Raw genomic sequence first — 16792 nt, 5'->3', positions numbered from 1 at the left:
TCCTTTCAATACTGCCAAACAGCAACGTTACATATTTTAACATCTGTTAAGCAACTAATTTTATACCCTAGGAGTGAGCTTTAAGTATATCTATTTAAGTGATGACAAAATGAACGTGTCTCAGTTCATGTTTGGAGGTCTGTGTTTGTGTAGGCCTATCTGTATTATTTTTAAATACCGGTATATATTTTATGGTTTCTGTGTCAGGGGTTGGGGGCTTGGCGTGTTAGGGCTTGTTTGCGTGTGTGTTCATGTGTAACATGCCATTAGATAGAAGTGACACTGTGTGAATGACATCGGTTTAGCTGGTTGATTGACAGCTCTCTGTTTCAAAACAGGCAGTGTGCCTTACAGGCATCAGATCGAGACAGTGAGACATAAATAGGATTGGTCTTATGGTTTGTTTTACCCTATGGGACATAAACACTGAGGACTTTATGCTTCTTTTCACACAACAGCAGCAGTTATTCAGCACCACTAAAGCAATAATCAATAAATGAACATTCCTGACTGTACTGGTATCAGATGACATGATAAGCCTTGTACAGGTATAGCTCATAAAACTGCTTAACACACAATACAAGACTTAGCTAATACTTGAAATAGAACAAATTAACCTTTCTCTTATGACCACCAAGGTGCACTTTGGTGACTTTTGGCTACCTTATGTTTTTTCCTCCCAGTATGACGCTTATTAGATTGTTTAAAATTATTAACTAACAATACATTCACCAGAAGCTAGTTTTAAACATATCACATTTTTTCAAATGTTTTATCCTGCCCCGCTTGAAATAAAATAAAACAATTTAGCTACTAAAAAGCTATTAAATGTTCATGTTTATTGTTTGCTGGGTGTAAACTGAACAATTCAGGGTTTTAATTTGAACATTTTGAAAACAGGGTTGAATAAAAGATTCATGGTTTGACTCAGTAAGACTCCATCTGTTCAGGTCATAAATGTTTTGCAGTCAACAGGCGCTGGTGGCTTAAACAATGAGTATATTCTGCCACCTATTGTTGCTTAAGGGTATGACAGAATTTAAAAACTACTGTATGTGGAATTAAATAGCAGCCAAAGCACATAAAATAAAAGCATACACATTTATTTAAAAGTTTTTGTTGTACAAAAAGAAATAAAAAAGATAAACCATTTTTGAAGTACAAAATAATAATGGCATTTAAATGGCCTATTCATTTGCAGTCTCAGGATGTACACTGACTGGAGGACTCATTTTACACACAGTATTTCAAGCTTTGAGTTTTAGTCCAGGAGGGGATGTTATCTCCTCTTGTTCCCCTGAGGCTCGTATTAGTAGCACACAGCTGCCGAGAGAAGAAAGCAGGACGAAAGCTCTTATGACATGTACGCTGCAATTTGTCAGCCAAATTTTTGTTTAGCATAAATGGATGAAAATTACATCATAACAGGTAGTTTAATTTACCATATGAAAAATATGTAAGCAAGACAATAAGTCATATACACATGTACTGAGTCATGACTAATACAAATAATAAAAAAAACAAAAACAAAAAACATAAAAATGCTGCCTAATGTGTTCACTTGTTTTTTCTTGGTAAGATGCCAGTCCAGTGTTTTTTGTGATGTAAACTTGTACGTTACTTGTATCCCATTACAACGTCTCCTCATTAATACTCTGTCATTTGAAAGTTCCTAAAATCTTTCCATGTCTCATCTCTATTCATTCACATTTGCATTTACAAGTGTCTGCTTGATGTAGCAAAGCTCTTCCAAGGACTTGGTTGGTGTGTAAAAGGTTACACTGAGTCTGTGGATGTCTCAGGTGGTGCAGGAGCCTGTCCTGAATTGAGGAAGACAGAAAGGAAGGAAATTATTCAAATATATGCATTTGTGTACCCCTATGGAGTAAAATCCAAAACCAGCTTCAAGATAGCATAAAATGTGACAGCTTTTCACATTATAAAATGGGAGCTTTGGACTGTGATATTAGAGTTCGACCCTCAGAAAATCAGAAGTGATAAGTACTGAAAGAGCTGCAGTAAACAGTATCTTCTGTTCTATCTAAAGAAGGGATGTGTTGATATGAACACAGAGGAAGCCGTTGGCGCGTCACCTAAATCTAATGAATCTCACCTACATCAAGTTTCCTGCTAATAGTTTTTAGTGTCATTATAGATATGAGAGTACATTGTCATACTCAAAATGTGAAAATGAACTGAATTTTGTAAGCTTAAAACAAAAAACACTGTGCATTAAAATAAAGAAGGAAAAGTTCAGATTATGCATAATTGTTAACATACCTTGTGTATACACTACAGTTCAAAAGTTTGGGGTCTTTAAGATTTTTAAATGTTTTTGAAAGAAGTCTATTATGCACACCAAGACTGCATTTATTTGATCAAAAATACATGGAAAACAGGAATATTGTGAAATAATATTACAATTTAAAATAACAGATTTCCATTTGAATATATTTAAACAATTTAATCAATTCCTGTGACTCCAGTCTTCAGTGTCACGTGATCTTTCAGAAATCATTCTAATATGCTAATTTGTCAAGAAACATCACGTTTGAAAGCATTGTTTTATTCAGGATACTTTGGGAAAAAAAACCCTGAAAAAAAACTCGCCTTTATCCCAAGTTCACCTTTGAGCCTTGTGTGAAAATTCCATCACGTTTGCCATAGATCTGCTTACAGTGTGATCTTTTATACTGTCACTATAGCTAGGAGATGATATTATCTGTGCCAAGAGTGTTAGCTAGTTAATGCCAAAATGGCAAAAACAAAGCTTGAAAACTTAAATTTACGATACATTTTTCACATTTAAATAAATTTGTGGATTTAATCATTTAATAGCTTGACATATCAGCTTTTGTTTTCAACTATTAATCAAACAATTAAAGGGGTATTGTGCAATTTTTACAAGATGTAAAATAAGTCTCTGATGTCCCAAAGTGTGTATATGAAGTTTTTGCTTAAAATACCCCACAGATCATTTCAAATGTTAAAATTCTCACTTTTTTAAGGTGAGCAAAAACTTGCTGTTTCTGTGTTTGTCGCTTTTAATGGAAATGAGCTGCTGCTTCCGGCCTATTTTGAGAAGAGGGCGGAGCTTCAAGAGCTTGTTTTAGCAGCTCTGATTACCTCGCTCAGACATGCACTGAAAATGTCTGACACTGTTCAGCCTTTTATGTTCAAACTGAAGTCAGAAAAAAGATGGAGAGACTCAAAAAGTGACAACATGTAGAATGTAAAATTACATACTTTATTACATACTAAATAAAGTTAAATCATCATTAACCACCCGTTTAAAAGGCACCCGGCCGGAGCATGCTAAAGTCATTCACAAAGCAACTTTTTGTTTTGAAGAAGACGGGAAGATAAGTGCTAATAGATTTAAAGAAAAGCTTTACTTGCAAACTACAATTCATGTTCATCACTAAGGTGAGAACCAGGCCCGTAATAAACCTAAATATACTTGAAATAATTGAAAAGTCTATCCAAATAGTAATAGTTTGGTGTTTGCTATTGTAATGATGACAGTAGCGCACAGCGGTTTCATGCTCTGGCGCAGTTAATGATCACACTACATGCGTACCGCGCCCGGGCCCAACCGAACTGCGCTCTGGCGCACCTTTTCCAAGCTGGCCAAGGCCGGCTAAACGAACCGGGCCCGGGCACTAGTCAACTGAAACCAGACTTTGGGAGTCAAACGCCCCCAGGCACAGTTCTTTTTTTTAAAATCTGCCTACTACTGGAATTGTGTCTTGTAATAATTAAATGCTTTATATATATATATATATATATATATATATATATATATATATATATATATATATATATATATATATATATATATATATATATATTTGTATTATTTTTTTATTGATTTTATTATTATTATTATTTTTATTTCGTTTTTTTAATTTTATCAAATCAGCCAATTATGTCCATGAACATATAAGCATTACAATAGCCTGTTATTACCTGAAGTGAGCAGTTCTGCTGCTTTCCTGTCCTCTTTGATATACAGAGAGGTCATTAGGAAAAACAGGCCTCCCAAGACCCCAATGAATGGGCACAGAAGAATGCTATATTCCAGTCTATGGAAGTTCCAGCTGGCAGAGTCTGGTTTAATGTTTTTCAGAGCGTCTGAGATCTGAACAAATCACACAAAAAAACAGTCAAATTGATTACGCGCATCTGACATAAAAGTTTCTAAGTATATATATATATATATATATATATATATATATATATATATATATATATATATATATATATGCGTGTGTGCATACTGTATACACTTTTATGTTATATGCACTACTGACAGCACAACTTTTAAAAATCACACTGTGAAAAAAGCCATTGTATTTATGTCAAAATAATATCTCACAGTTCTGTATCAGTAACACTTATGTATAGTGACAGCAAAGCCTTTCACTCCACTGCTATTTAATGTGAAAGTATAGTGGATTAAAATATGCTTACCGCACCGATGAGATATGGACTTCCTGCATCTCCCAAAAGATGACAGACCATAATCTGTAATGCCTCGGCTGTCGCTCTCCTGGTAGGCACAACAACATACTACAAATAATATGAATAAAATGTAAAAGATGCTTTTTACAACAACAAAAAAATCACCAATTGTTATAAATAAAATCACACACTGGAAAATTCAAAACAATAAAATCAAACAATACATCACTGTTCTCAACATTTCTAAATTTAAGCATAATGGTATTTTTCCTTTTATACTATTAGCTTTATTGAATCACTTAGCAGGTTTCCACATGTTGTCGCCCTGTGCTAATTTAAAAGAGAGTGCGTTTAATTTCTGCACTTTTTTGTTTTATGTTGTATTGAGTAGTTATAAACCTCTCACCAGCAGAATGTCCGCCAGAATAGCCCAGTTGAGGGACAGCAAAGTCTCTCCAATAGCAATGAATGTCTGTAAAATGGCACAAACATCAGAAACATTCAGTACAGAATATTTAGAGAGCATAATGCACCCTGGTGGTGGTCACACTGTCTTTTTCTTTTGGAAGAACCAGATTTCAGCATCCTGGAACCAATCAAATTTAAAGGAAAAGTTTACAGTTTATGTCAAGTTTAGGTTTAAAACCAGAGTTAGGCACTTCTACATCTGTGTTATTCACCCATCATTTCCTTATGATTGCAGAGGTATGGTATAGTTAGAGTTAGGTTTAGAGGTAGGACACAATTTTCAGATAGGAATGTTGTTCTAGGATTAACAAAATATGTTGACCCAGAAACTTATCAAAATTAGGACATGCGTTGTTCTGTATGTATTCAAACAATGCTGCTAACTAAATTGTTTAAGTTAGTTAAAAGGAGTATATTTCTTTAAAAAAACATTTCTTTCCAAATCTGTATGACTTGTTTTTTTGCATTCACAATCAAAGTCGACAAAGTGTATGGATAAAAACAGTTTAAACAATCTTTAAAGTATCTTCTATTGTTTTCCACAGAAGAAAGTAAGTCGCACAGGTTTGATAACAGAACAGAACCTTTAATATTAAAGGGATAGTTCACTTTCAAAATTACATGTTGATATGTTTTAGCTTACCTCATGGGCATCCGAGATGTAAGAGTATTTGTTTCCCCAGTAGTTTCAATTTTGATCATTTTAGGTCAAACCGTTCTTGTCTCTGCCTCACATAATGCAGGTCTATGGTCACCACCTCAAAGAGCATACACAGAGAAGTCCAAATGAAACAATCCCCCATCGTAAGTACACACTGATGGCCTAAGACACAAAACGAGCGGTTTGTGTGAGAAAACGGTTTTGATATCGTTTTTACCTCTTGTACACAACTACGTCCGACTGATCCGAGGGCCCGCGTGAGTGTTTCCTGTTGTGACATTTGCGCGTTCTGGCTTTAGTCTGCGCAAGCGCGGAAAACGCCGGAAGTGGATCTCTCGCGCGTGTACGTCTCTCATTGTTTACAGAAATTTGTGAAGTGTTATCTTTCACTGTGAAGATCTAAACATATTTAGACGTACAGGACATCGCAATGGAAGAAGATTTCGATATATTAAAGGTGCCGTTCTTTCGTGTGTTTTCGAAGCTTTGATTATGTTTACAGTGTGCAATATAACATGAGCTCATGTTTCGCGTGTAAAAAAACACAGTATTTTTCACACAATTTACTTATCTGTACAGCGCTGTTTTCTCTGTCCTAAAAAACGGCCTGATGATTTCCTTGTTCTATGAAGTCCCTCCTTCAGAAATACGTAATGAGTTCTGATTAGGCCAGCGCTTCCCGTGTTGTGATTGGACAGCAGCTTAGCGCACTTTGCCCGGAAAGGTCTCGCCTCTTACCATAACGGGGAGATGCACGCGCTCAATGCACGCTCTTCTCCACGTGAGAGAGCAACAAGACCACGCCCCCTATTTTGCGTGTTCTTCTGGGCAGAGGGTTAGTCAACAAACGGTTCTAGTGACGTCATTACATCCCTGCACTTCCTGCTGTAGTCCAAACCGGCCGTTCGCTGTAGGCTTAGAAAGGGAACTTCTGTTAAATAATAATAGCTCGCTTGGCATTGAACTTTGAGCTTTATAATTTTACAGGTATTATTTATGCTCTAACAGCAACATTACACTCTAACTAAAGTTTGAAAGATGGAATCGCGAAGAACGGGACCTTTAACAGACAACGTTGAATTTTTTTCACGACCATATTTATTTGAACCAAAATACACTGATCAAAAATGTGATACCACTTTCGGCGCTTTCCGCGCTTGCGCAGACTAAAGCCAGAACGCGCGAATGTCACAACAGGAAACACGCACGCCTGCCCCCGGTCAGTCGGACGTAGTGGTGTACAAGAGGTAAAAACGATATAAATACTGTCCGTTTTCTCACACAAACCGCTTGTTTCGTTGATTGTTACGATGGGGGATTGTTTCATTTGGACTTCTCTGTGTATGCTCTTTGAGGTGGTGACCATAGACCTGCATTATGTGAGGCACAGACAAGAACGGTTTGACCTAAAATGATCAAAATTGAAACTACTGGGGAAACAAATACTCCTACATCTCGGATGCCCATGAGGTAAGCTAAAACATATCAAAATGTAATTTCAAAGTGAACTATCCCTTTAACATAAATACTGAATCACAAAGTAATACAACAGAAACGTGGCTGAACTCTGCTTACGTATGTGGCCGGGATGCTGGTGCCCGCCAGGATGATGGCAATGAAAAAGCAGGGGGAGGAGCTGAGCATGCCAACAGCACATATCAGAGGATCTGCGTTGGGCAATCTGTCTCTCAACTTCTTAGATATGAAGGTGCCCAGAAACACTCCCACAACCCCTGTCACCACTGTGATTGCTCCGAATATATAACTTTCACAAGAGAAAGAAAAAACAGTGAGATATTATTTAATTTTGGACACTCCCTCAACTCAATTTGGAGGTACAAATGGCAGAAAAACACACTGCATCAGATATACTGACATGATTGCAAGAGCAAAAACAACTGATGTAAACAGAATGCTATCTTAGCAAGGATCAAGCAGATATGAACACTGCCGTTTAATCAATCTTTGGCTAATCTCTCAATCTTTTACTAGTCTACTGCTTTCCTTTAAGATCTGTTCAATTATATAGTCAAAAAGCAAGAGGCTTGCTATACCTGTCTAAAGGGTTACAGGGTTCTTCCTTGCAAGGTAGTCTGAGACCCTGTGTAACCTGTGCACGAGACAGAAAGGTGGGGGTCCAGAAGGCCAGAGCCCCTGTGACAAAAGCCATGGCCGTCACACCAAGAGAAGACCACACAAAGCTCCGACTGGAAGGAGGACACAGATAAAAAACACAATAAAAAGTCATATTTGCTCAGGAATAACATTTAATAAGAGAAAACACTTTTTGACCCGAAAAGCCTCCATTGTCCAATACAATATTTTATATTTATAAGCCCCTATATTTCCTCTGAAAAAAAAAAAAAAAAAAAAAATGACTGAGGAAAAAAAAAATCTTGATTTAGGTGTTTTAGCATTTTTATTACATTTTACTTTTTTATATAGTTAAAAAAATAATTATTAATTAAAAAAAAAAATTAATTAAACCCTTTTACCGGTTAAATCATTAATTCTGTGGAACCACTGCCCTTAACAATATGCAAATGAGATCATGACAAACACCTTAAAGATTGTTACGAGCACATGCCAAACTAAAAAACATGAACATTTAATCTAACTTGGGTCTTTAAAATGTGACTTACTTCTTCAAGAGGTACTTGATGTCATCAATGTAAGAGGTGCTTTCTAATGTTGCTCCTCCCTGGGTGTCCGAGGCTCCACGAGGGGGATTGGGAATCAGAAACATAAGGAGCAGCAGACCCAGTAATCCCAGAGCAGGGCTGATCTATAGCAGAAGAAACACTCAAACGATCCGCTCAGCTTTCATTGAAACATATTTGTCTTGATAAAATGAATCAAATAGATGCTTACATTGCAAAGCCGCTAAAATAATCATTACTGATGAACATAATCTTGTAATATATACTAAATGTAATCTTTTACTCAATGAGGGAAAGACAACAAATATTTTAGCATCTTCAACTTTAATTTAAGTTAGCTCAATATTGCAATTCAGTTTTTCATACATTTATTTTTTTCCCGCAGACCAAGACCCTCTGCAAAAAATGTGTACCCCCTATTTAAGACCTCTTTTTTTTTTTTTACTGAGAACAGAGCATATACACTGGTTAAAACTGTTACACTTTAAAGTTAACTTTGAACTTGAATATAGAACAAATATGCAATGAAAGGGACCAAGGAAGTGTTAAATCTGATTAAAATATAATGCAATAAAGAGCCGTTTTTATAGCTGGCTACATTTCAGTTGCCTGTATGACAAAAAGATTAACAGATTATTAAATCTAACACCTAAAACAATAAAAGCTTCTGTGCAATATTACCACTCTCCATATATTTAAAATATATATATATTCTCTTACCCTCAGCGCCCAACGCCAATCCCCTGTTGCATTAGCTACAGTTGCTCCCATTATATATCCTAGACCACTAAATGAAAAAGAAAAGAAAAAAAAAAAGATTCAACAAAAGTCAGCACATTAAGTGCTCGCTTAGAGTCTCAATTTTGTTCCCAGAACTCTGTGTATGTGTGTGTGTGTGGGCATGTTTTTGGGACATATGAGGACACAAATGTGTATGATGACATGGGTATGACATAGGTATTACAAGGAGAGGGGGAAATATGAGGACATTGGCCATGTCCCCACTTTTCAAAATGATTATAAATCATACAGGATGAGTTTTTTTAGAAAGTAAAAATGCAGAATGTTTCCTGTGATGGGTCGGTTTAGGGGTAGGGGGGGCAGTGTAAGGGGATAGAAAATACGGTTTGTACAGTATAAAAACCATTTCGCCTATGGAATGTCCCCATATGTCACAAAAACAAACGTGTGTGTGATATATATATATATATTTCGATATATATATATATTTCGATATATATATATATATATATATATATATATATATATATATATATATATATATATATATATATATATATATATTTCGATATATATATATATTTCGATATATATATATATATATATATTTCGATATATATATATATATATATATATATATATATATATATATATATATATATATATATATATATATATATATATATATATATATATATATTATAATACCAATTTAGGTCAACCAATGACCAAGCAATACTTCATTTAGTTCAGTCTGTGGTGTAAAAGGTCACATTAGCAATTAGAGAAAAAAACACTTAGGCAAAACATGGTCAGGTCAAAGTGTAAATAATTTTAGTCCCACATTTTTATAAATTTTACTGGTAGTCCACTGTATTAAGAATTTTGGGGTATATGTCTGTTAACTTTATTTTGCTATCCTGTATGTTTCCTTACTTAACTTATAAAGTTATATCTTCATTTTTCAAAGTTTTATTTTATTTTATTTTTTTAAGTAAGCAAGTCTGGCCTAGGTGACAAAATAACTCAAAAGTAACAACACATTACTTAAAAGTAATTAAATACTACTACTTTTTAGGGAGTAACGCAATATTGTAATATTGTAAAAACAAAAAACAAAACGCTGACCATCATTGCAATACAGTAGTAGTAATTTTATACAACAGTTCAAGAAACAAGAGGCTAGTTCTAAAACAAACTGAATAATTAATCGCTGTTCACCTTATTTCAGAAAAGTAACCCAAATTGACTGTTATTTCTTGTGAGGTGCAAATTCCTGTCATTTCTTTTTTCTTTGCAATGTAATGGTTACTTTTATTAAATATTGAATAAAGTTGATTGAATGACTCATGAGAAATGAGACAGTAACTTGCTTTACTCCTGCATGAATTGGAGTTTTTGAATGAATCATTTGAATAAATTAGTCAATGACACACTCATAAAGACAGTCACTTGTCATCCCTACTGGCATAAAGATATAATCTGCAAGTGTCATTAAAAAATCTCCATTACTAAAGCACAGACTGACAGTCAGTCTGGAAGATACAAATACAGAAAAGCAAAGTTGCATGATCCAAAAAGTCTGAAAATTAGCACTTTTAGAATCCCTCTCAGTCAATGAAATAGGACCAAAACAAACCATATAGACCAAATATTTAGTAAGACCTTCACCTTCCAACCGGTATGAAAATATAGAAGAAGGAGATCATGAGAGTTCTCTGGTTGCCAGTGAACAAGTCACCAATTATAGTAGGAGCTATGGTGGAGTAACTGGCCTCTCCTGTCCCAACCAATGCCCTCGTCAGGACCAGAACCCAGAAGTGCTGTGGTGAGAATCAAGACAGGTCTGTAACTTAAAACTAAATTAAATTATGTTGTTCCCTTTTAACTGTTAAATATAGTAAAATAAAGATATTGTTCAAGAGTGCAGGTACAAAAAGAAACAATAACACATGATTAAAGTTGTGAGACTTGATTACACTGGAATCCCAGAACTTCCCATAAAGACTTTATACTGTACCGAATTTGAGACGAACGAGCTGCCCAGCGATGTGCCAATCCACACAATCAACCCAGCGATCATGAGAAGCTTCCTGTCATAGCGATCTCCAAGGTAACCAAAAACTGGCGCCAAGAACATAAAGCTACAGATAAAAACTGTAAATATGTTAACACAGGGTTGATGGCAAAGTTGAAAAGTTTGATTGTCACGGTGTGGCTTTTACAAGGAAGCCTACATCGCAAGAAAATATAATGCAAATGGTCTTTAATCCATAAATCCACAGGAATGCTCAGGAAACAGATTTGACAACACATAACTTGGACAACACCGAACAAAGAACTGAATGAAGACAAGACATAAATACACAGAGGAACTAATGAGATAATTAATGGGACATCTGGTGAATGGAATTATTCAGTAAGGAAGCAAACCTGCACACAATAGGAAACTAGACAGAAACAGGAATAGAACTAAATGAAAGAAACTAAAACAAAACGGAACAACACAATACAGCCGTTACAGCATGTACATCGGTGACAGGTCTGGTGAACTGGTCGGCTTTGGTAGAGGAGGTGGGAGAGATCGCAGGTAGCCTATGTGACGCGGAGCTGCGTGGGACCAGCGGAGAAACAGGAGACTCAGGGCTGGACGGAATCAACGTTAAAAGGAGATTTAGGGAAATTCTCTCTATACCAAACCCAATTCAAAGTCAGAGGCCAAGATCACCATCAGTGGCAGGAGTGTGGGCAAGACTCTATTCCATGCTCTTAAATTCCACAATAATCCCTCCGGCATGGGTGTTGTTGCCTGCTCATGCGCCTGGTCAGATTCTTGGTTGGGCTCAGGGGAGGGGTATGGCTCTGATTGGTTTCTGGCTCATTGTCCACAGCAGCCTCTGGCTCCATTTCTGTGGTGGGGACAGGCATCCACCCTATCCGGTGGGGTGCAGGTTGACTGGGCTCTGTGGCTGGTGTTGGGGCAGATGGTGAACAGCAATTTGAACACCCACTCCACGAGCGTGGCACAAGGACAGCTCCCTTGATGATGGCACGCCAATTTCCGAAATATCCCAGGTGTGAGACTCCAGGGAGTGATCCCTCTGCTCCAGGCATAACATACAAACTCACGGAACAGTAACTTAGACAATAAAGATTTGAATGAGGACAGGACATAAATACACAGAGGAACTAATGAGTTAATTAAATGGACAGCAGTTGAACAGGATAATTAATAAAGGGAATAACCTGGCACACATTAGTAAACTAGGGCTGAATCCGAAATCACTCCCTAAACAGTCATTCACTATTCCCTACATTAGTCCACTAATATAGCTCACGTGAAGGAGTAAATGAAAATGAGTAAGTGAATCTGCACTGACATATTTTAACATACGTCAGTGCAAGTTGCTTTCAGTTAAAACAGCTCAAAAATGCATTTTAAATGCACATTAAATGCTAGTCTAAGACTAGGCTTAAGTCCTGTCTGAGAAACCGTGGGAATGAAACTAAGCCAAAAAAGAACATAATAGGGATCTGTAAGATTTGTATTTTTTTTTTTTTTTTTTTACTAATATTCAAAATATTTAATTTTTCTAGTTACATGTCATCAGATTTTCCACAACTTTGTTAATGCTACCCGATCTATAAAGCATGATGCTATGTAACTATGTATTATTTTAATGACTGTCAGTCCGCAGAATAATCAACCAACTAACAGTTTGGAGATTAGAGCAGACAGAGATCAGTAAAAATGAAACTGTAGACCAGATCGGTGTCAGATTAGATGATTTAGACTGAGCGGTGCTTTCAAGAAATGCAAACTCCCCAGGCGAACTCCAAATTTGAACATATCTACTGTGTTTTGCTTGATACCAGGCTTGTTACTAACTTACAAAATGACAGTAAAAGACCTATTAGTTCATCTCTAACAAGGATATACTCTTGTAAAATCAATTTATGCAACGTTCTCTTCCTTCTTACTGTTTTGTCAGTGAAATGTACTAAAAAGTCAAACTGATACCTGTCTGTAGGAGTCCTGATGTGCTGTCAGAGATTTTGAAGAAATTCTGGATGCTGGACAGCACACCTGGATCAAAACCAGAACAATAGCTGTCGTTATTTCTAAGGACATTCTGTAAACCATCACACTAGCTATGGCTTTGGGTACACTGTCAGAAAAAAAGGTACATTTCTGTCACTGGGACAGTACCCTAAGGTACAAAACCGAAAAGGTACTAATATGTACCTTTAAGGTACTACTATGTTCCTTTAAGGTACTAATTCACACTCTTAAAGTACTGATATGTACCTTTTTAGGTACTAATATGTACCATTTAGGGGTGAGTAAGGTACAAAGATGTACCTTTTCCCTTTTGTACCTTAGGGTACGGCCCCAGTGACAGAACTGTACCTTTTTTTCTGAGAGTGTATAGTGTGCTCACCTGCTATGGTATAACGGTCCATATAGTTAAGAAGATTGATGTAGCAGAGCACTGCCACTGCAATGTAGGAGCGTCTCTGAGAAATGGAGGTTGTTTGCATGGAGGATGCATCACTATCAGGTTGCTCAGAGCTCATGGAGCCATAAGGTATAGTCTTGTTTGAGCGGAGGCTCAAGCGGGTTTTTGGTCTGTGTTCGTTGGAGGCCATGGTTCTCTCTGTCTCTATCACTATACCAAAATAATAGATTTTCTCTGGGGGAAAAAACAACTTGTAAGCACTGGTAAAAGTGTCAAAACCATTGTGGTTTTAAAACCATATTGTGCTGGTGAATGATTTGTGAACTGTGGCATTAAACTCACATGGCTTTCATGTGATTCAAGGCCACTGGACAATGTTTTCAGATTAACTAGTAGCTATGGCAGCTAGAAAAAGCATAGGTCTGGAGTGCCTCATAGGGGAAATAAACACCCAACAGTATTTGATCAAATAAGGATCACATTTTTTGCTGGATTGGGAAAACATACCTTGTATTTCGTGCAAAAGAGCTAATGAAATGTCAAAGGCTTGGCATGAATGTAGAATCAAATGTTTAAAGTTGGTGTCTGGAGGATGTTCATCCACACATTGATGCAATTTTTATTCTTTTGTGATAACAGATTGTTGCTAACCTATAGCTTGTGACCCCTGTGTGGCCAGTCAAATTTAGGCAAAGCAAAACTTGGTAATGACAAATAAGCACTAGTCAGGAAATCTCAAACCAAGCCCTTGATAAAAAATAAATTGATATGGAGTTATAATATATAATGGTGAAAAGAAGCTTTTAGGTCAAATGTTAAATGGGCTGCCACAACATTTCTGTGGCTATGAACACGTTCATTGCATGACTTTGTAAATGAGAAAATATAGCTTGCTGTAGCATGTCACAAACAAATGAAGCCTTTTAATAATACTTTTGTAATGTATCTGACTAGAAAAATAAGTGTTTTTCTGTATAACAGAAGATAACTACATTTTGTGAGAATATGTAGACTGTGAGAATAAGTAGACCGGAAGCTGCTATCTCAAAGTTGGTTGTGATCTTACTAGTTGCACAGCAAGCTGTCACCAACTCAACCCACAAGCTTATGTTATTTTTAATTTAAATGCAGCAGTCCTATTTTTGGATCTAACTCACATTTTCCACCGTTATTTTAATACATTTACATTTAGCAGACGCATTTATTCAAAGCAACTTACAATTCAGGAGTACAGGAAGCGATCCGTCAAGAAGAGGCAAAGAAACGCAAAAAGTTCCCTAAATACTAAGATTTATATACTACTCAGAATAGCAAAAAACAGAAAAAGGGAAGAAGAAAAGAGAAATAGAGGAGGAAGATTTTTTAAAATCTTTTTATGATAAGATTAAGTGCTCATGGAAGAGATTAGTTTTTACCTGTCTTTTGAATGAAGCGAGTAATTCTGTTGTGCGTTTGGAGGACGGAAGATCGTTCCACCAACCAGGAACAATGAAAGAAAAAGTTCTGGAGAGGGATTTCATGCCTCTCTGAGATGGTACCACAAGCCTTCGCACATTAGCTGAGCAAAGGCTTCTAGTGCCTTCAATAAGTTTAATAACATTGCGTCTGAAGGGAGATTTAACAGATAAAAAAATTGACTGGTAGTCTGAATATACCAAATGGGTATCAATAGATGAGTTAAGGTCAGGGCTCAGTTCCTTAGAGACTGTCAACAATGCTACTGTTGTGGCGATCAGCTGTGTATGACCACCACAGGACAATGCCATATGATTGTTCAACCTCCAACCAATCTTGTAGACATTGAGGTTATGCTAAATTTCCATTTTCAGGTTCACATTTTTTTATTTATCAACTTGTTCAGAAAATGCGAATCGAACATTCCATGAGAAGATAATTTTGCCTTGACAATTTCAGTAATTTAAAGCAAATTCAACCAACCATTTCAGTAACTTACACTTCAGTCGATGTGCTCAAATGTCCAGTGCTGCTCTAATCCATCTTTCTGTGCAGGCCTTTTTCTTCTTTTCTCTTTCTTATTTTGCTGTGTTTGTTGAGATGTCACTTGTACAAACAGAAAGGCATTCCTCTGAGTATACAGCACACTACAGGGTTATCAAGTTATAATCACGCCCTACCCCCTTTTCTGGTCACACACTGCAGAACAGTTCCTCCTTGTGTTATGTTGCGATATAGACCACAAACCAGTAGATTTTCATCTCTTTGCTCACTTCAGGCTTTCTGCACACTGATCTGTTACCCAGATCTGCAGGGGTTTTGGCATTATTTTTCACTGTAATGCTCTAAAGTCTGAACACCAGGACAAAGGTCTGATAAAAATAGCTGCCAGTAAATAAAAACACCAGGAAAGGAATTCTTCAAATGGAAACCCAATCTTGTATTGTCTACTCAACTGAGTGAAGTTTATGACCCTTGTTTTTATACTAATAACACAATTCATACTGTTGCATTGATAGATCATTCTAGATAAGCCATCCTGTTTACTGAGTATATCTGTTCAGTTATGATGGTGGTCAGTCTCTTTTTCCCACAAGGTTTCTTCAAAGCAGGCTTATGAAACTTTAGCTGTGGTATTGCTGTCTGATGATGGATTACGGTAGTTTTTCATTCTTGTGAAATCATCTGCCTATAACAACTTCCTCTAAAATACAAAGTACACTGTATACATTCCATTATGTACCATGATATACACTACATTTAGACCTACATTTAGATCTAAGACCACATCATAACATGTACTTGTGTAGCCTACACTTGTGAGCAGAGACATCTCACTACATGATAAACTGATATTTTGAAAAGTAGGTAAGTAAGTAAAAACAATGAGGGTTACCATTATAAAAAGTAGGCTTTTTCGTTCGTTTCGAAAGGATTTTCGTTAAATTATATATTATATTGCAATAAAAATGAAATACAATTTTGTATGACTCTTTGCTGTCGCCTAGTGGTTGAATGACACTACTGTCCATAAAATCAAAACCTTTTCATCGACAGTTAACTCTGGCTCTTACAAAAACTAAGAACATATAACCAAATGAATCCCTAGACATAAACTAAGCACAGCATTAAGCCAAAATAAGAAAACAAATATACAGGACTCTTCGGAAAATCTAGCCTACATATGACTAGTTATTCTTTTATCGTCTTCTGCGTGAATTTTTGGACTGGAAACACGTTTTCAATAGACTCACCAACAACATCACTGGAGTGCTAACATATCTCGCACTCAAAGCCCTCACTGTTTGTTATTTGTTGGTGTATGCTGGGGCATGCGCGAATCCGCCGCCCTCAAGAAACGTTCTCGGTTCTCTCCTCGCGGC

General features: G+C 36.5%; 1 protein-coding gene across 4 annotated transcripts; it reads right to left on the bottom strand.

Annotated features, from left to right (window-relative positions):
* Positions 1-1524: 1524 nt before the first annotated feature.
* Positions 1525-16788, bottom strand: spns3 (SPNS lysolipid transporter 3, sphingosine-1-phosphate (putative)). 4 transcript variants are annotated; one of them, XM_067438787.1, is made up of 14 exons: positions 16664-16788; positions 15409-15515; positions 13437-13688; positions 13016-13081; positions 11015-11151; positions 10666-10817; positions 8974-9040; positions 8236-8378; positions 7648-7800; positions 7169-7358; positions 4871-4936; positions 4474-4572; positions 3970-4141; positions 1525-1820 (listed from the first exon to the last, which is right to left on the bottom strand). In XM_067438787.1, exons 3-14 carry the CDS (start codon positions 13642-13644, stop codon positions 1777-1779), a joined length of 1497 nt encoding a protein of 498 aa, XP_067294888.1. In that variant the 5' UTR covers positions 13645-13688; positions 15409-15515; positions 16664-16788; the 3' UTR covers positions 1525-1776. The 4 variants fall into 4 exon arrangements, with proteins under 4 accessions (XP_067294888.1, XP_067294889.1, XP_067294891.1 ...); XM_067438788.1 differs by lacking the exon at positions 15409-15515; XM_067438789.1 differs by lacking the exons at positions 1525-1820; positions 16664-16788 and having other exon boundaries at positions 3976-4141; positions 4474-4552; positions 15409-15633.
* Positions 16789-16792: the final 4 nt, after the last annotated feature.

This window comes from Pseudorasbora parva, chromosome 3 (assembly GCF_024679245.1).
Source record: "Pseudorasbora parva isolate DD20220531a chromosome 3, ASM2467924v1, whole genome shotgun sequence".
Taxonomy (NCBI): domain Eukaryota; kingdom Metazoa; phylum Chordata; class Actinopteri; order Cypriniformes; family Gobionidae; genus Pseudorasbora; species Pseudorasbora parva.
Note: the sequence above shows the minus strand (reverse complement) of the source record. Positions and strands in the feature narration are given on the sequence as shown.